General features: G+C 32.6%; 1 protein-coding gene across 6 annotated transcripts in view; it reads left to right on the top strand.

Annotated features, from left to right (window-relative positions):
* The first annotated feature begins 391 nt into the window (after window positions 1–391).
* LOC143071416 (histone-lysine N-methyltransferase NSD2-like) overlaps window positions 392–21516 on the top strand; it is a 38537-nt gene continuing 17412 nt past the window's right edge. For 3 of the 6 annotated variants that reach the window (XM_076245679.1, XM_076245683.1, XM_076245684.1), the window contains exons 1-12: window positions 392–469; window positions 6575–6880; window positions 8697–9218; window positions 9641–10354; window positions 11018–11133; window positions 11818–11913; window positions 12701–12751; window positions 14577–14814; window positions 16578–16778; window positions 18822–19007; window positions 19539–19695; window positions 20161–20289. In XM_076245679.1, the coding sequence (XP_076101794.1) occupies window positions 6583–6880; window positions 8697–9218; window positions 9641–10354; window positions 11018–11133; window positions 11818–11913; window positions 12701–12751; window positions 14577–14814; window positions 16578–16778; window positions 18822–19007; window positions 19539–19695; window positions 20161–20289 (2708 nt within the window). In that variant the 5' untranslated portion in view covers window positions 392–469; window positions 6575–6582. Of the gene's footprint in view, window positions 470–498; window positions 588–739; window positions 765–6574; window positions 6881–8696; window positions 9219–9640; window positions 10355–11017; window positions 11134–11817; window positions 11914–12700; window positions 12752–14576; window positions 14815–16577; window positions 16779–18821; window positions 19008–19538; window positions 19696–20160; window positions 20290–21516 lie in introns of those variants that run through there. The other 3 variants (XM_076245680.1, XM_076245681.1, XM_076245682.1) reach the window with 3 other exon arrangements.

Here is a 21516-nt window from a genome sequence, read left to right as displayed (position 1 = left end):
CCATTCACTAAGGACGAGAGACTAGTGTACACATGACATTCGAGTTGTGACAACTTCACTGGAGTTCATCTATATATAACGTTGTTTATTATTTTTTTTAACAAAAAAAAATATTTGTGAAAAAATTATGTGTAGGCACGTGCCTAAAGTGCCTAACGGCAGCTACGCCCCGGCCGATTATGGATATCATGTCTTTGATTTGATTTTAATTTAGAATCCATAATGTCTGCAGGAATAATTTCCATACACTTTGTTTCAAGATGTTAAATTGCTTTAGTTTTATATTCGAAATACTTCATGCTGTCCTCAAAGCACCTGTTAAAAGTTTTCGCGCAAAAATGCATTTGAAGATTTCGACGGATTTGTCCGAAGAAATTTTAACCAATCAGATTTTGTCTATTTCCCGCCGTATTTTGCCGACAGGAAGCCGAATCGGTCATGGTGTCTTCCGGTGAAACCAACATTGGAAGTAAAAATCATTTATTGTTGAACCTTTGTAGTACCAATAAGTTTAAAACCAACTGTGACAGCCACTTTACAATTGTTTCAGTTTCACACAACACATTATTGTTGAACAAGCCAGATTTGTAACGAATTAGTACCCTTTTTGTGATGCATTTGTTGCAGTTTCACCATTTTTACAATTTTCAGTATATTATGATACTTTGCATACCTTTTTTTCCTGTTGATGCTTTCAGATAAAGTTGAGATGTTTAAGTATATTGAAACTGTACTGACAGGACACTCAAAAGAATAGAAAATTGGTATCTAAATGGTTATTAGAAAAGATTTGTTGTCCTTTTTAAATTCCAAGTGCACATGTTTGTTGTGATCCCTTTCTGTTGTAAATCTCTGACAATATATGTCTTGAACATTAAATATTCATGAGTAGAATGCACGAATAGTTGTCTTTAAAATTACTGACGCTGATTATTTCAAATATTAATTTTCATTGAATTGGCTCAACAACAAAATAAAGGATTTATGATTTAGGCCTGTTGTGGTCATACTGATCAAACTCTGTAGAAGTGTAGAAGGTTACATTTTGGTTTATTTGGACTAATAACAATACATTATAGCTTATGATGTGTCATTTAATTGATATGAATCTTTTTATGACAATAATTGTAACAAAATCTTTTTTTTTTTCATTGTTCCCTGAAATGTAGTCCGAGATTACTCTGACGTCCGACGGCTGTTTTGCCAGACAAGCTGGGGCCGTGGGACGTCAGAGCTTGTCCCATATCAAAAAGTGGATATTTGCCCACCCAAAATAGATGCGCTGCTTCGTCGCTTCTGGAGCCGACTGAGGGCCTTGGAATTATATAAATCGGGCATCAATCTCTTCATTTTTCATTTATCTCTTCATTTATGAAAGTTTCACCTACCTGCCAACCTTTATTTTCTCATATTTAGACAGTTTTCACAGTGACCCATCGATTTCTGCATTTTGCCTTTCATTTTCAAAGATTATCACGTGACCACGAGAAAACAGTGCAAATGACCATAATGTAACAGGGGCGTAGCTAGGTATCAAATCAACTGTAGACACAAATCGGCAGGGAGTCTGGGGGCCGCTGAAGGCCCCCATCATGTCCAGGACAGAGCCCTGGTAGGGGGTTCAGGGGGGCGAAGCCTCCCGACATTAACACCTGAATTAAAGTAGTAGTGTACAATCAAAAATCTGAAAGAAAAAGAATTATTACAATATGCCCAGTGTAGATCAGACTAGTTTTAGATTAAGGCCCAAAGACTGTCAAAGGAAAAGATTTTCAACTTTTTTGAACGCATCTTTTAACTCAAATTTGGGCAAAAATTGGTTAACAAATCTAATATTTCTGAACTTTTATGACTGATAACTTTCAGATCCAGTTTCATACACAACGCGGACAATGATACATTTACTCAAAGTCAAGTCGGCGGTTTTTTCTGCCGATAAAATCAGTTATACTCGCATCAACATCAACATTGAGGTGTCGGTGTATATGAAGAAGAGATAGATTTGAAAGTCGCTCGTCTCCAATTGTCGATCTCAGGTAGAACGTAGGACAGAATATTAGTGTAAGTTAAATTATTAATGTTGAAAATATGCCGCACAGCCCTATATTTTCATATTTGAAAACAAAATAGTAGTTCATATGAATTAATTTCACATTCTACATGATATTTTTTTCTTCAAAACTTCCTGGAACTCTATACTAGTCTAATAGTCCCAGAAATTTATTAGCAAAAACATACTTAAACAAAAGCAATACAGACAAAAATGACGTCATGCAGATTAGTATCTATAAAATAAAATATTATAACTACCTGCCTACCCATGACAAAAAATGTACCGAGCTCAGTTATTTTTTGGGAAAGAAAAATAAAATATTTTACCTACCTACCTACCCTGTTTCAAAACATAGGGTCGGAAAAGGGCAAACAAACAATATTTTAATTTAGGCCTCATTGCGCTGAAGGATCTTTCACTAGTTGCCGATGAAACGGGCATTGTCAATAAAATCCAAATAATCCTATGCACTGAAGGGTACAGATCGGCGCTTGTTACGTTAAGGACACCAAGAAGTCTATCTGGTCTGTTGTCTTCAATACGGCAACGGGCTTTCCATCGTGCGATCTCATCTTCAAATTCTGGTTTTTCACCTAAATCCGAACGGTAAGAGTTGTAAATTTTGTCTGCTATTTCTGGAGTCAAGTTCCCTAATTTGGCCGGAAATAAAAATAAGAGTCAAGGAAGCGTTCCTCGTTGCTAATCAACCGCTTTGTAATCTCAGCGACCAAGTGGTCTAGAAATACGTAGTACAACGAAACTCTCCAATAGTCTGACGGCTCAAGAATTGGGGGGTTAGCTCTGTGTCGTTGACGTCCAGCGACATGCGGAACTGATGGCTGGATGTCGTGTTCTGCTGCAATATTTGTTGCTCGTACTTAACCAGGATACTAGTATCGGGATTCGAATACGGGTGGGTCATGTATAAATAATAATACGCATTAGAATTAAAATTTTTAATTTAAAAAAAAAAAAAATTTCCAAAGGGGGTATAATCGGCAAATTTATGTATAGACAAGTGCCTAGGTGAGCCTTAGGTAGCTACGCCCCTGTGTAACACCTCGTTCATTTACCATTCAAGTTACCTAAATGTCAGAGAGCCTCCGATTGTTATCGTGGTCGGAACTAAATACTTATTACCGATCTCCTGTAAAGGAGGTGAAAAAACGTGGTTGCTTCTAAATGTTAAACAGCGATCTCCTATAAAGAAGGTAAAACAATATAAATATTTGCATATTTGAGTCTCGAGGCCACGAACTCTGTCGTAACTTGACGTCCATTTGAAAGTGAAAGTCAAAATGCAGAAATCGATGGGTGTCTGTGAAAACTGTTAGAATATATAAAAATAAAGGTTGGCATGTAGGTGAAACTTACATAAATGAAGAGATAAATGAAAAATGAAGAGATTGTTGCCTGATTTATATAATTCCAAGGCCCTCAGTCGGCTCCAGAAGCGACGAAGCAGCGCATCTATTTTTGGGTGGGCAAATATCCACTTTTTGATATGGGACACGTCCCACGGCCCCAGCTTGTCTGGCAAAACAGCCGTTGGACGTCAGAGTAATCTCGGACTACCTGAAATGGTGATCATGGAGTCGTATGCTGCTTTGTTGTTTGAAATTAATATAGCTTTAATGTAGTGTTTTGAATTATTATGTTAATTTGAGAAAGGAAATAGAGAATGTGTCAAAGCGACAATAACCTGACCATAGAGTAGACAACAGCCGAAGCCGAAGGCCACCAATGGGTCTTCAATGTAGCGTCCTTCAGCTGGCCCCTGAAAAAATATGTATACTAGAACAGTGATAATGGACATCATACTAAACTCCGAATTACAAACTAAAATTAAAAATTATACAAGACTAACAAAGGCCAGAGGCTCCTAACTTTGGACAGGCGCAAAATAGCGGCCGGGTTAAACATGTTTACATGGATTTTTCTAGCATTCCACAGGGTCCGGTTTTCGGACCCATTCCTAACGGCAAAAACCCTACATTTTTCCCAATTTTGGGAGTAAAATTCCCAAATGATCACAAAGTTTATTTTCATCTTTATTATTCATGACAGAGATGTTTATTTTATTCAACAGCTAGCTTTATGTCAAAAATCGTCAACAAGTAATGTGTAAATCCAAGTTGAAACATATTGAATGACAAACAACAGGCTGCCATAAATAAACAGGAAGTGTGGGAAAATACTAAAACCAGATCAAATCCGGAAACGGACAAGTATATAATTCGGGGTTTGTCAATCAAATACAGTTAATAAAAAATGAAAAGAACCAAACATGTGACAGCTATCATAGCAACACTAAAATTGAAAAGTAAAAGATATATATAAAAGAAAATAGAAACAGGATATATTTTATACAGAACTTAAAATATTTTAGTTCACAAATTTTCATGTCAAAATAAAAAAAAATAACAATCCTTTAAAAAGTTAGAACTCATTATTTTGATACTCAAATAAACTTTAATGCCATGTTGTTATATTTAAAAACAAATTTAATGAACTAAACACACTAAAACTAACATCTGGTATATTGGTTGTTTTTCCCAATTTCATTGAAAACTGCGCTAAAAAATTCCCAAAACTGGCCAGGGTCCTTTTTCCCAAAATACCCAGATAAACCCCTGGTTTATGAGATCTCTACCCTCCCCCTACATCTCTAGCCAATGTAGAAAAGTAAACGCATAACAAAAGGCACATTAAAATTCAGTTAAAGAGAAGTCCGAGTCCTATGTCAGAAGATGTAACAGAAGAAAATAAATAAAATGACAATAATACATAAATAACAACAGACTATTAGCAGTTAACTGACATGCCAGCTCCAGACCTCAATTAAACTGATCGAAAGATTATGTCTTCATCATATGAATATCAGGCACAAACCCTCCCGTTAGGGTTTTAGTATCATAAAATATATGAGTAGAACATAACCTGTGTCATACATTTTACTTGCAAAATTCAGTGGCAGACAAGTTTACAGTGACTTGACATGGAATTCAATTATTGACATGGAATTCAATTATTGACACTATGACCTACAATGTACATGAATATAGACTATATGTCAGAGTATGGATGGAAAACACATTCTTTTAGCTTGTAAAAATTCCCTTAAAACATAACACGGTTCATAGTGATATAAGACTTTGAAAGAAAATTGTTTATAAAGAGTAGGTTTGAAAAGGCTCTGAAATGGCCCCTATTTCTATTTCCTGATCAATATCTGATATAGGAAATATCTCATTTGGTAAAAATCTATATACTGGAGTTCTATTCAATTCATTTGACGTCACGTACACAAATAGCACTTATTTTTGATTTTTCACAAACATTGAAAAAAAGCAAGTTAAATTCCAATGATTTTTTTTTAACAAAAAAACATAGAGTGCATGTGTTGACAAGAAAGATCTTTTTATATAATGTTTGTTATGACACTACATATCTGACTTAAATATGTAGTTTGTTGAAGCCTGCGCCCTATGTTTCCCAGTTCTGAATTTGGTTGAAATTAACAAGCTTGTCAGATTTAGCTAAAATCTCTTTTTTGGTGTATTAACCAATGTTCTCAGATATGAATTTGACAAAAAAGTTCTGTGTTACTGTCCATGCTATTTTTCATGTCTTTTCATTAACTTAAAAAGATTTTTCTATCTTGATTCTTAAATTTTAATAATCTTGGCCAAATATGGCCTTTCCCAATTTGCTTCTTTGAAATTTGACATCTTCCTGATAATATAAATAGAACATTTTAACATAAGTCCAGCAGCAGACTTGCCTCCCATATGTCATCCTACAAAAGAGGTTATAGGTCTGTAAAATTTGATCAATAAACGATTACAACAGACATGTCCTATTAGGCCAAAAAAAATTTTTGTCTGTTTACGATTAACTGAATTTTTAAGTGCTGACCCTAGGTCGGTTTATTCCTGAAGTCGTGTCAAATGCGATGTGAGAGTTGTTATTAAAATAAGGAATTGAGTGTTATGAAATAATCACTTTGCCACCATTAATTTACCAACCATTAACCACTGGGTAAATCCAATCATTAAAAATTTGTGTTATTCTGTAGTTAAACAACTCAGTCAACAGCACGATTTAAAGAATTTTGTGACGTGCAAAATTTAAAAGTAAAAAAGAAAAACTGATTTCTTATACATGTACTTCCCTATTTTATTAGCTTTGCCATGATAATTGTGTACACATATGTAGCGGTCAAACAATTTTTTTTTCTATTCTGAGTGTCTTGAGGTCAAAGTTTTAATTTGCAGAATGTCACTTTTTAAGTCTGATGAGTAAATGAGACTTATTTTTGACTTGTTTATGTATTAGTAGAACGATTATAGTTTGAGAAGCTTATTAATTATAAGTTGCCAGTGTTTTACTTGTGATGCCATCAAGGCAAATTTTGACATCTATATTGATTGCATGAAGGAAATTGATGCTTGGCTGCATTGTATAATTATTTGTAATTACTTTATTTGTTACTTCAAATAATGTTTTATCTTTTTGTAGGATGAAGTATGGACAGTGAGTCTGCTGCGGTACCTAATCATCAAGCAAAATCTCCTTCCTCTCCTAAAAAAAATCCAACCATGAATGGAACCTCACAAGCCCCATCAGGCTTTCGCCATATTCTACCACAAATTCCAACGATGAATAGGAACCCTAAAATTGCTCAAAGTAAAGCTAGTGCTAAGAAGGAAGTAGCTAGTCCACCAGGAAATGTTGGTGCTAAGTTGGTTGTAGAAGATGCTAGCAAGGTTGTTACAATGGATGTAGATTTAAAACAGGAACCATCAGAAGAGAAGATACAAGAAGGTTAGTAGAATTGCTTTGAGCTATTATGATATTGTGTGTAGATCAATAGTTTAAAGGCCATGCTTGCAAGTTTGGATTTTCATGAAATATTATGATAGCTTTAATAACTTGAGAAACTTCTTAAGGGAAAACTTGATGTAACTTCTATGAAAAATTGTAAATCTGAAGTGATTTGTTATAGTTTTTGTAATCTTTATATTGACTTTTATTTAATTGTCTCATTTGAACATGCAGGTAAGTACTTTAAATTGTATCTTACCTTTCTGAAAAGGACAAAAAATGAAAACCTGGAAAATTTGAATTTTTTACTCCACAAAAATAACTTGCTATACAAACCCTTTTTGTGTCAACTTCTTTCATGAGCTAGGAAATTCTTTGTTAGTAAACAGTGTTCTCCCCAGAAATGTTGGATAGCATCACATTTGGCGTAAAAAAATAAATTGTATTTTTTTTCAATGTAATTTATCGTGTCGTGGCAACGCTTTATTTCCTTTATGTTATATACATTATTGTTTATTACAAAATGTATTATATTGTTTGTATGCTATAGGCCCTTATTTGGTAAATAAAATATTCTATTCCACCCTATTCTTTGTTTTTATATTGTTGAATTCATAACTGAGAATACAATTAAACTATAACCATGATAACAGTATTTTCAGTTTATGTTTTCTATATTCATTTATAGTTCCAGAATTATTTTTTTCCTCTTGGTCTAAATAAAAATATGTGTGGTTCCAGTTACCCTACCTATACCCAGCTAAATGAATGAATGGTTTATTATAGTGCAACCTGTATAGATACAATTGCACTAAATATGTAGGAAAAACATGGGTTCTTAATAAAAATTTGAATAGAAAAAATTCTTTATCATGTCTTTGAAACATATTGGTTCATGGTCCCAGTTGTTTCTTTTTACAAAATGATATATTTTTAACAAAGTTATCTACAAGTAGTCTGTTAATGCTTAGTTTTCTCTTTATGTATCATTGTTTTCTGTCTACTGTGCCATTTGTGCATATGTAGTTATTATTGTAAAATGCGGATTTTTGTCATATCTGGTCCGGTTCTGATCAGTAGTTTGCACTAAAATATTAAATGGACGCCGAAAGCAATGAAAAATACGAAAAAAAAACAATGTTTGACAAGAGATTTGGAATGAATATGGCGTTTTTAATGCATTAAATGGATGAAACATATGCACAAGCAAATTTTGATCACTTTCTAAAGAAAGTACAAAACTTATTTTGCCCAAAATCAAAATTTTCACTCTCGATTTAACAGGAAGAGAAAGAAAGTAATACTAATATATCAAAAGTCGTAAAAAGCTAAGACTCAACCTCATTTTAAAAGAGAAAAATTGTTTGTTTCTTTGAAATTTCATTTAGCAAACATATATTTCGATTTTTTTATGATTTATGATTTTCTGATTACGTTTTCTCCTTGTCGAAATTTGCCGATTGCAAACCACGTGGTATTAATCATGTCAAAGTGACAGCTTGGGGTATTCGTATCCAAACAGTTATCACCCAAAGGGCAATTAACACCTATTTAACCACTCTAAATTGCCTCTATTGTCCGACTTGAAGGGATTACAATTAAAAGTGATATATTTTTTTTTTTATGATCATAAGTGGTAATTAGATGAAAGTTCAAAATTTAGGAACGAGAAAAATAACATCCTGAAAATAATTATAGCGTCGCGGTAATTATTATAGCGTCACGGGAAGAAATATAGCGTCGCGGTACCGCGACGCTAAAACGGCCTGGGGAGAACACTGAGTAAATATATACATTGTGTTTCTTGTCATTTTAGGTGTGCCAAAAGAAAATGAAGAGTTGGTAGAAAATGAAAAGTCAAAAGAACCAGACAAATCTCCACCAACGAGTGCAGTATCTACCTTAGATCCAGATAACAAATCAGAAGTAAAGTCTGATAACAATCAGGAACAAAAATCACAAAAAAAGTTAAAGTCATCATCAGAAAAATCAGAGCTTAAAACTTCAAAATCTACTGAAAAGTCTGAACAGAGTGCACAGAAATCACCAGAAAAGAAAGGGGGGAGTTACAAAAATATTTTTGATGACAAAGTTGTTGAAGGTAAAAGACAACGCAAACCTAAAGTTATCAGTGATGATTTGACTGGGTCACCTAAAACAGCTGTGAAAACACCAGAAGTTAAAATAAAAAAACGAGAATCTTTAACGGTACTAGAGGAGGAAAAACCAGTAGAATGGTTGGTTGGTGATTGTCTTTGGGGGAAAGTTGCAGGACATCCATGGTGGCCATGTATGGTATCCTTTGATCCACACACTGGTATATATACAAAAATGCAAGGTAATAAGATATTAATCACATTCATGTTTGATAAACTATAATAGAAGGTGTCAGTAGACCAAGTGAAATTGGAACATATGTTTACTTTTGTTTAGAGACATATATGTTTAGAATAGAATGAAAAGGGATATGAGCTTCAGGATTTTTTTGGTTTCAAACATGTAGAGAACTTGAGTTTTGAAATAATATTTCACTTTATCTAGATATTTTTTATTCAATTTTTCAAAATAAAACTTTGCTGATGTATTATTGGCTTGCAAATCAATAATTCATTTCATTTGAATCCATATTCATGCGAACGTAAATTAAACCTTAAATAGGGATAGGTAACGCATAGGCTAAGCATTTTTAGTTCTTAAAACGAATCTTATTAGAATTGATCATACATGTTTACAGATTAATTATATACTTTTGTTTTATAGGGAAATCAAGGATGTATCACATGCAATATTTTGGTGATGAATGTGAAAGAGGATGGGTTTATAGCTCTTCAGTGATGGAGTTTAAAGGGAAGAAAGATTACGATGAACATGTAAAACAAGCATTTGATAATGCGAAAAAATCAGATCGTCCTAGACTAGAAAAATTATATAAAACTTACCCTGGTAGATTAAAAGCCTGGAATATAGCAATACTGGAAGCTGAGTCAGCATTGCCTTTGTCAAGAAATGAACGTAAACAAAAATATATATTTGACTATGAACAACCGAAACCTGTTGATGTAGCACTTGTTGCTTCAGAAGTGACCCCGCTAAATGGAGATGTTGAATCAAGTTCTGAACAAAAAAAATCTGATAAAAGTAAAAAGAGAACCTCATTACCGGTTAAAGAAAAAACAAAAGATTCTAAAGTACAAAAAAGAAAGTTAAGTTTAGATGTAGACTCTCCTAATATTCCAAAAGCAAAAAAGATAAAAGTATCTAAAGAGGAAACACCAGTAAAATCAGAGACACCAAAAGTTCAACAAATTGAAGGATGTTTTGAAGTATTTTGTCAAAAGAACAAAGATACAATGATGGAAGAGCATCCCGGTTTTACAGAAGAAATGCTTGCAGACTTAATGAAACAACAATGGTGCATGATGAGTCAGAAACAAAAGGCTCGATATAAATCAAAGTTTGCCTCTGATGAGCCAGGTATGTAAATTATGTAACTTTTGACATGCCTGTTGGATTACCTAGTTGGCAACAGACAACTTTTTTTTTTCATGTTCTTACAAAAAGCTGTCAGGCACTATGATATGGCCTTGTGTAAATCATAAATTGTTCCTTTGGAGAGTTGTGGTTCCTGGTCAATGTCCTGTTATTATGCGGTAAATAATGTTAATTTCTAGATTAAGCTGAATAACACAAGTATGCTTGAAATCAATTAATTTTGAGCACAAATGCTTAAATTTGCTTAACACTGGAATTTTTCAGGTAGTCATTTCTGATACTGAGTTGCTATTCCTAACAAGAGAAAATAATTTTCATGTTTATCTGTCTGTATAATATAATGCCACAATTAAAAATGATAAAAAGAAATGTTTTCTTAGTCACAGATGCCTACAACTCCCTATATACATGTATGGAGGAGTTTTAAACCTAGCTAATTGTAACATGGTGTTTGTAAACAAGTCATAATTAAGGATAGTCTGACTTGTCTACTTGAGAGTGTTACACATGTCTGAATGAAGATTGCATATTTTCATATTATAATTTGGATTCATTCCATACAACAAATTATGTCTTGAAGCCTTTTTTTCTGATATATGAACACTTTTACTATTGTCCCTACATGTATGTTTTTTTATTGAACAGGAGCAAAAAAGAAGCGTATGAGTAAACCTACAGCAAAAAAAGTTGAGTTAGAAGAAATGAAAGAAGTTGTACCGGAAGAGGAAGAGGTTTCTAAGAAAAAGAAATCTTCACAAAAGGTGAATACTGATTAGTTTTTGGTGTAGAGATCATACTGCAGTCAGGTGAACAATGAATGTCCATGTTAGGCAATTTATTGATGCTTTAATATTCCAATACAATAAATTGACCAAATACTGTGTATGTGTTTTACCATGTATGTGTTTAACCATATCTATCAAGAAACCTATGTTATGAACAACTTAACAAATTGCAGAAAAGTAGTGCATGACTAAAAGTTGTTGACAAAGGGAGATTACTCAATAAAAATATTGTCTAATAATGCAATGTTTAATTATCATGATTATAGCTCTTCGGATGTAATTGATTAGAACATCAATCAGGTAAGGTAATATACTCAACCATATGCTTAAGATGAAATATGTGACATTTGAGAAATAAAATCTTTATCTTACTAACCATTTGGCTGTATTAAATTTTGGAAGAGAGAGTTCTTTGTACTCCACTGTTAAAAAAAAGTAAAAAATCATTCTAAATAAAATTGAGAATGGAAATGGGGAATGTGTCAAAGAGACAACAACCCGACCAGATAAAAAAAAAAAAACAACACTACAGCAGAGGGTCACCAACAGGTCTTCAATGTAGCGAGAAATTCCCGCACCCGGAGGCGTCCTTCAGCTGGCCCCTAAACAAATATATACTAGTCCAGTGATAATGAACGCCATACTAAATGTTTGTTTTAGTCAACAGAACCAGAGGAGCAGGAAAAACCAGAGAAAGTTCCTAAAGTAAAACGTTCAAAATCTGTAAAAGAATCAAAGCCTGTTGTTAGTGATCAGGTACCACCTTTATTTGTAGTTGAATCTGTTATTTGTCTAGGTTTCAAGGCCCAACTGTATTATAAATAATCAGGACATACTGTCATGGGGACAAAGACTCTTGCATGTATTGTATTTCAAAACTATCTATATACTTTAAAAAAGAAAAAAAAAGAAAAGCATTATTAGACATAAATAGAATAGAGAATAGACAGAGACAAAAAAATGTAGAGCAGAACACGGTCTAAGGCTATATATTGGTCTTCGAAGCAGCTTAATACTTTGCATCAGGAGATGGGCTTCAGATTGCCCTTTATTAATAATGTATAGTAGATCAGCAAAATGGATGTCACACTAAACTCTGAAACACATATAAACATAAATTTAAAAAACACACAAGACTAACAAAAGCTTTCGAAAAGGCTAAAAAATGTGGCAGAGTCAAATATGTGTTATAAAATCTCAAAATTCCCCCTATACCTCTAGCCAATGTAGAAAACAAACACATAGCTATATGCACAGTTAAACTCAGTCAGATGTAAGAATATGTATCGAACAGAAAAAAAACTTAGTAAAATAACAATTATCAACTGTATTCAAGGACCATCTGTATGAATAAGGAGTGCTGAAAAGAGCTGCAGTATAAATAAACTTTTAACAATGTGGACTTCTATCAGGCAAAGAATAGTCATGATCACAATATGTTTATTAAGAAAGAATTTTTTTTTACATTGCTGAGTTTCATCCATATCAATACAACAGACCATCTTTCTTTACAATATATGTATTCTTACACTGAATATTTTAGGTTGAGCCAATGGAAACAGAAGAAACTGTTGTACCAAATGAAGAAGATCAGGTAATTTTTCGCATTTATTTATATGGCAGTTTGACTTTGATAAACATCTACATTATCCTATAACTTCTTGGTTTTTAATCTTTGATCTTTACTGTAGATAACCAACATACAAACATAAATATGACCTTCCAAGAAAAAATGGTAAACTTAGTGCATGGCATACAAGTCTAAATATACACATGGAAAAAAGTATTGCAACACCAAATTGAAATTGAAATAAAAAAAAACACTTTTTATTTTTTTGTGATAAAATTTGGTAAAATAGAACAACTTAAACATTATTTAAGTATCACCTGAGATTAATCAATAAATATCGAATCGATAAGTTTTTATCTTCACATGCAGCTACTGTACCCGTAAACAGCAAAACAGATGTTTTCATCCTCATTGTTTTCAACACATTAAATAACCAAGTTTTTAAAGTTATGTGATTGACACCTTGTAATGGGTCCTCGACAACTCTAAACTGCAACAAGATGGCATATTATCAGCATGAGAGAAGCAGGGATGTCGCTGTAACAACTGCACATATTGTTGGTCATCACCATTCCACTATAAGTCGTTTTGAGTTAAAAATAAGGTACTAAACGATGTTCAAGACCTTCCGAGATAAAGAAGACCCCTATACCATTTGCTAGGGAAAATCAAGCATAATGAAGGTTGGTCAGAAGGAAACCCATTGCATACAATACAATCCTAAAAAGAGAGTGGTGGGCATACAGGAGCTTTTTAACAAGAACTGTTCGTGATCGACTCATCGCTACTGGTTATCGTGCGATAAGACCATTTCAGAGACCTTTGCTTACAAACAGACACACAGTTTTCCGTATCCAATGTAGTGCAGAGCTCGCTAAAGTTGAAAATTAGCATCGTGGAGGAAGATCCATTGTTCCAATGGAACTCGGTTCATCTTCCTTGGACGGATCGTAGCCCGGATTTGAACCATATCGAGCATATATGGAACATTATTGGGCGGAACGTGCGCGAAAGGACACCCCAGTTCAAACACATCATGAAATAAACAATGCTCTTCATCAGAAATGGTTGCTGCTACCTTAGCAACAAATAAGTCGATTTTTGGCATGAATCAGAAGACGTTTAGATGCGGCCGTTTGAACGGAGGCTGTGCACAAAGTACTAATTCTTTGGTGTATAACGATCAACCATGATGTGAACAGTCATCTGAAGATTAATTTTGAAATGTCTGACATTGTATGGTTCGACTACAGTAAAAGTTGTAAAATGCATTTTTTTGTACAAAAAACACTTCATTTTGTTATTAAAATTGTGGTTATATAAATCATTTTTTTTTCAAACATTTTTTGTTCGTTTCAATGCAAATGTTATCATAAACTATGTTTCAATAATATTATACAAATATTTTATTATATTCCATTCAAAAAAAGAGGCTGATTTTTCAAATTTTTAAAAATCAAGGTGTTGCAATACTTTTTTCCATGTGTATAGTTGGGGGACTGATTTATATAAGATTTTCCAAACTTGTTTCTGAATTCCATATTTGAACTTCATGTAACATTGTAATATTTTATTCTGGTAATTTTTTTCATTAATAAATACTGTTTAAACTTAAAATTGGTAAAATAATAACAAAACTGTCTTTAAAGTTACATCATTAGCAAATTTAAGCTATGCATTGGATAAGATCATTATGCTTTGGAAGCTTGAACTAATTATTTTAAAGTCATGTAATTGGTAAAAACCATATAAGGCATGTTAGATAAGTTATCTATATGGGAGAAAATGAAATTAATAATCTTGTATGTTGATAAATAATTCAGTGTAAACATTGTTTTTAACATTCTAGGATAATTCAAAGAGTGCTGCTCCTAAACCTACAGGCCTTGAAAACGAAGAACCTGAGTTTGAGATTTTGAAATTAGCCTCTTCTGGTCCTCAAAAAGCAGAAAAGATTTGTCAGATATGTGAGAAAGATGGAGATTTGTTGGACTGTACTGGTCTTTGTTTGGGCACCTTCCATGCTAATTGTCTGGGTCTCAAAGATACAGCAGCTGAGAACTTTAAATGTGATGAATGTACAACAGGTACCAGTATCCTAAATAAATTACCCATATTGCATTATTCAATATGGTAGATTTATTTGTTTTTGTGGGTATCAGTGTTGAGAAAACAATGTAATTTCATGGATGTTTGATTCCAATGGTTTTGCCAAAGTATGCATACAAGATAATAGAAAAATTGTAATTTGTTAACCATATTAATTTATGATTCACTTTTACCTACCGATCCATGATATTACTACCCCTCAAATAATGATTCCCATTATGCTGTTATTCGGACATCAAATTGATCAATTATTATGGTGCACCATAAATGTATTTGGTATTTAAGGAATTCAGAACAAATTTGTACATATAAATATTATGAGATGTAGTGTATTGTAAATGAGACAAATATCCACTAGGGACCAAATGAAGTGGATTTAAGCAACCATGGGTCACCTTATGGTCTTCAACAATGAGCATCACCAATACTCTATAATAAGCTAAAACAGTAAATGAAAAACAAAATGACAAACCACAATCAACTACAAACATAGAATGAAACCAACTTTAATATAACTAATCACATTTATTTAATATCCAATTGATAAAATTGAGAATGGAAATGGGGAATGTGTCAAAGAGACAACAATCAAATAAAAAACAACAGCAGAGGGTCACCAACATGTCTTCAATGTAGCGAGAAATTCCCGCACCCGGAGGCGTCCTTCAGCTGGCCCCTAAACAAATATATACTAGTCCAGTGATAATGAACGCCATACTAATTTCCAAATTGTACACAAGAAACTAAAATTAAAATAATACAAGACTAACAAAGGCCAGAGGCTCCTGACTTGGGACAGGCGCAAAAATGCGGCGGGGTTTAACATGTTTGTGAGATCTCAACCCTCCCCCTATACCTCTAACCAGTGTAGAAAAGTAAACACATAACAATACGCACATTAAAATTCAGTTCAAGAGAAGTCCGAGTCTGATGTCAGAAGATGTAACCAAAGAAAATAAACAAAATGACAATAATACATAAATAACAACAGACTACTAGCAGTTAACTGACATGCCAGCTCCAGACTTCAATTAAACTGACTAAAAGATTATGATTTCATCATATGAACATCAGGCACAATCCTTCCCGTTAGGGGTTTAGTATCATACCATCATAACATATATGAGAAGAACATAACCCGTGTCATGCCAACAACTGTTTTTAGAATAAATGTGTTTAGTTCCGATGCAAAGACCTTATCAGTGACTCAATATTAACGCCAAAATATGCAATCTTTAATGACTTGACAACAGTATCGTAATTATATCCCTTCTTAATAAGTCTATTCAAAGGTTTTGTAAGTTTCTGAGGTGAATACTGACACCTTTGTTCTTTATAAAGAATATTTCCATAAAAAATTGGATGTGAAATACCTGAACGTATTAGAAGTCTGCATGTTGAGCTATGTTTACGAATGATGTCTTTATACCGATGATAAAATTTAGTAAATGTTTTGACTAGTTTGTGATATCGAAAACCCTGGTGTAATAATTTTTCAGTAATACATAAATTTCTCTCGTTAAAATCTAAAATATTATTATATAACATAACATATTTTCAATTTTAGAAATCTGTTATTTATGTTATGAGAATACAAATATGGGTGTTAAAGAAAGGGATTGTAACTTCATGTATATTTTCTGTAAGGGCAATAAACACTCCATGTATTTCATAATATTCATGTAAAATTGATCAACTTTGAAGACCAAATAAAATTATTTTTTTGGTTGTTTTTTTGCAGGAAATCACACTTGTTTTAAGTGTAAGAAAGCTGACACAAACACAAGAAAGTGTGGAGTTGTACAATGTGGAAAATTTTACCATGAGGACTGTGTTAAATCCCTTCAATATGCTAAATGTGAGAATAAAAACTTCACATGTCCACTTCATGCCTGTGAAAGTTGTTGTGCTGAACAAACTAAGAAAGACAAGTCATCGAAAGGTTTGAACACTTTTTCACAAAAATAATTTCATACAAACATGTGAGCTAGTTAATTTCAATGTGTCTGGTACAGTGTTCTTCTTATGGCCTTTAAGCATCATGGTAATGCGATGCTTTATTTCTTGAATGTGATGCTATCTGAATTAATTTTCTTTAGGTTGTGTTATGCAGGAGATGCTATAGGTTTTAGAAACAAGATGGTATTTCAAATTTCTTATTCATTAGGATAGTTTAATCGCTATTTTGTGCATTTTTCCTTTGATCTTATTTTGTGATTATTTTCATATCATGCTACTCGCTTGAGATGGAAAATTATCGCTAGAAACTATTGTCCATTTGACTTCTATATATTTACAGAAAAAAAATCTTACAAATTCATTTTTATAAATTAATATTTTTTCTTGATGTATGTTAATATATGATATATACGAACTCTGACTATTAATTTCATAATTTTTGGGCAATAATTAAAAAAGTTTCCCATTAGGTCTCTATGTTAATTTTATTTTTTGGAGTGTTGATTACCTGATGGAGTGAGTACAAGTAGTGTAACAACCTTTCAATCAAAACAAAGACAACATACATGTGCTTTTAATGTTTGTTTATGTGTACCATCATCATGTGACTTTGTATATTCAAATATTAAAATGACCTTTACTAACCAGCAACCAAACTTAGATTTCATGTCATGTGATTGTACTAATCGTTCTATATATGATAGGATTCTGCATTTTCAGTTTTATGTTTAAAAGTATTAGAAATTGTATAAACTAGTAAAATAGTACTTTATAGGCAAAGCATATGAAAATGAATATTGTTATATATGTTTACCTTCATATGTTATGTTAGTTGATATGAGCTATGACTATAAACATATTTTTTATTTTCCGAAATTGTTTGCTTCCAAAATGTGCAAATGCACATTTTAAAACAAATAACTGAATGTATATTAATTTTAATAATACTTTTCAGAGCCTCTTTGTCTTGTTGTACAACTCACCATACTAAAAGCATGAAAAGCTTGCGTATTATAAGTTAACTTATATACTGATATAAAATCAATAATCAAAACTACGAAGTGATTATCATTTCATTGGTGTCCTTTAATATTCAAATAGGTCTAGTCACATGGTACATAATAAACAAACATTAAAAGCACATGTATGTTGTTTTTGTTTTGATTGGAAGGCCGTTACACTACTTGTACTCACTCCATCAGGTAATCAACACTTCAAAAAATAAAATTAACATAGAGACCTAAAGGGAAACTTTTTTAATTATTGACCAAAAATTATGAAATTAATAGTCAGAGTTCTTATAAATCATATATTAACATACATCAAGGAAAAAATATTAATTCATAAAAATGAATTTTATAAGAATTTTTTTCTGCAAATACATAGAAGTCAAATGGACGAAGGCACATGGCGTTGCTAATGAAATTGACATGCGGTTGTCATAGGTAAAATAGCGATAAACAGATTATCATTGGTCATCTCAACTCGATTGCCTTTCTCGCTTTCGCCGTCCTGGCTCAAGCGAGAAAATCAATCTGGTTGAGATGATCAACAATAATCTATAAATATAGAATATCTAAGGAGAGCTCTTGTAACACTAATCAATAATATTTATACATACCCAGTTAAAATGCTGTACATCAAAAAAATATTTCTAGATTTAAAGTACGAGTTATACAGTTATTTACTTATTAGTATTTTGTCGAAATAGAGCGGATGAAAATGAAGAATGATTTATTGCAAATCCATGACAAATATTATATGCAAATTCAGTTATCATTATGACATTATCTTGAGCTCTGTTTTGTACTTGAGTATTAACCTAACGAGTAGGATTTTCAATCTGCTAGTTTGTAATGTGAATAAAAACAGGAATGCCAATTTCAAATTCATTAAACAGCAGTCTAGCATTCTATCTGGAGAACACTTAAATTAAAAGAAGAAAGACCACTTAAATTAAAAGAAGAAAGACTGTTTAAGCTTGACTGTTTTATTAGAAGATTTAAACACATATGTTATTTTTCAGGTGCAAGATTATTGCGGTGTGTGAGATGTCCCACAGCATACCATGTTGGAGAGTTCTGTATAGGAGCTGGAAGTCTTAATTTGCCTGGTTATAACATTGTTTGTCCTAAACATTTCAAACCATCAAAGTCAAATAAGGCTGTACATAGTCATGTAAATGTGTCCTGGTGTTTCTCTTGTAACAATGGTAAGTCTGATAACCAAAAAAGCAACCAGCATGTATAGTCACATTTATTTCCTAGGCTTAACAAACATCCAGGTCTTTCATTAGTTACACCTTCAATAAGGCTTATTTAAATACCAAAACAATTATGTGTACATATGTACAGTCAGTATAGCATGTGCTGATATTTATCGTGTAGCTGTAATAAATTTAGATGCCTACAAAACCAACAAGAGCTAGTTATAGATTTTCTTTTGGTTTTAAAGTCTTTAATGTTGTACTGTTTAGGTTGAAGATCTTGCCATTTAGCTTAATATAGCCATGTAAAGGTGTCCTAGTTTTTTCTCAGAATACAAAGTTCCACTTGTCTATGCAAAATTCGGTTAATTGCCCTTTTTAAGTATTTTATATCTTCTATCATGACTTTTGGTATATTAATCATACTAAATTGATTTTACATGTACTAGTCCTGTACCATCTACCAATTAAAGTTTTATATCAGAATGGGATAATTCCTATAAATATTTTGTATGGCTCATTTCTGTCATTTCACAGGTGGATCATTAATATGCTGTGAGAGTTGCCCAGCAGCTTTCCATGCAGACTGTGTCAAGATTAAGTCAACAGAAGGAAGCTTTTATTGTGCTGAGTGTGCTGCTGGGAAAAGACCGTTATATGGCGATATTGTATGGGTCAAGTTAGGAACATACAGGTATTTAACTTGATTTAATGTAAATGAACTTTCCAAGACTATTCCAAAAGTTTCATAAAATATAAGGAAAAGTGAATTTGATACAAATGCAGTTAGTAAATGTTTGAATAGACCACAGATCATGGTGATCCTTATCTATTAAGTTATAAGTAATCAACAATAAACAGAAAATTCAGCATTTTGCAGATAATATAAAACAACCTGAATGTTTTGATTATTTTGAACAATATGATGCAGCTTACAAAGGCATTTCATTTAAAATTTATGGGGAACTGAAATTTTATGCATGGCCAAGCAAAATAAAAAAAAAAAGAGCTTTGGACTATTCTGACTAGCTGTAAATTGGCTATGGTAACCAAGTTCAGTGTTAATTTAAAGGAGACTACATGAGTTCGTTGATGAAAGTATTTCAATTTGATATGCTGTTTTTTACAATATTAAATGTGTTCATTACACCTATTACAGATGGTGGCCATGTCAAGTGTGTCATCCTGCCAATGTTCCACATAATATACAGCACAAAGCTCATGGTGTTGGAGAATTTCCTGTACAGTTTTTTGGTTCGAAAGATTATTACTGGATCCATAAAGGAAGGTATGTAGCAAAACAAATATCATTTTTAGACTGGACAGCATTCTCATGCGATATAATCTCCAAATACATTACTTCTACAAGTCAAAATACTTTTTCTAAATGAAATATAAAGTTCAATCTTTCTCAGATGAAGAGATTTACTAAAGTCTGTTCGAAGTATGACTTTTTTTTTTAATTTCATTTACCATGAAATGCAGATCTTAATTGATTTTCCTATTGTAAAATAATAGTATTCTTAACCAGGGCTTCCAAAAAGAATTTGAGCCAGCCGAACATTTTATATCTGATCCCGATTTTAATCCCTTAAGACTAAGTCACAAAAGGCAATTATGGTAATCAGGTGGCCATTCCAATGATTGATATTAGATTTAAAAAAAAAAACGATTTTAAACTTTACTTTGATATGAATTTGATGTTCGGATGTAAACTGTTAAATTGGCAGTGCATCATTCAAAGTGTGCACATCAGCATGCTCATGTCTGCATTAGGCTCTTTATTTGTGCAAAATGACATTGTCAAACTTTCCTTTTGTTTTTAAAATTACATTTTTCTAAAACCAGATGTTGACTTGACAGTGGTAAAACATGGACCATAAACGAATGCGTAAAATCTGTGTACGCTTACAAAGCATGACTTGATTGAAAAAGCTCTTTCCACGTTATTTCTTAAACAAAATACTTGAAATGAATGTTAGATACAGGTATCAATGATAATTTTAGCATTTATTAAGAAATGTAGGATGCATAATTAAATTTCCCATCTGTGCACATGCGCCCACGTGTTCTACTTCATACAAAGTAGTTCTGACGATTTTTTATTTAAAACCTTTCTAAATTTTTCATCAAATCATGTTGATAAACTAATTTCTTATAATTTTAATCTTTTGGACTAAATCAATTAGATACAAACCGCTGAAATGTAAGAAAATGATTGTGAATAGACCGATCAATTTATACGATGTCTGGTATTGAAAATTGTTTACCTGTCACATGAACAGGTAGATTTCAGCTGTCCAACAACTAATTAGCCTTGATTAAAATTAGAAAGTATTGAAGTAGGGGTTGTTTTGATAGTAATTAATCGTCATGTCACTTTTATGACCGGAAATGTGTGGATATTAAAGGCAAAATGTTGGGTCAAAAAGATCGTGAATTATGTTAAAATGACCGAAAAAGCCTTGAAATAAAAAGTAGATGACCGTTTCATGCTTTGCCTAGCCGGACTTTT

Source organism: Mytilus galloprovincialis, chromosome 4 (genome assembly GCF_965363235.1).
Source record: "Mytilus galloprovincialis chromosome 4, xbMytGall1.hap1.1, whole genome shotgun sequence".
Taxonomy (NCBI): Eukaryota; Metazoa; Mollusca; class Bivalvia; order Mytilida; family Mytilidae; genus Mytilus; species Mytilus galloprovincialis.
This window is presented reverse-complemented; position numbering and strand designations above follow the sequence as displayed.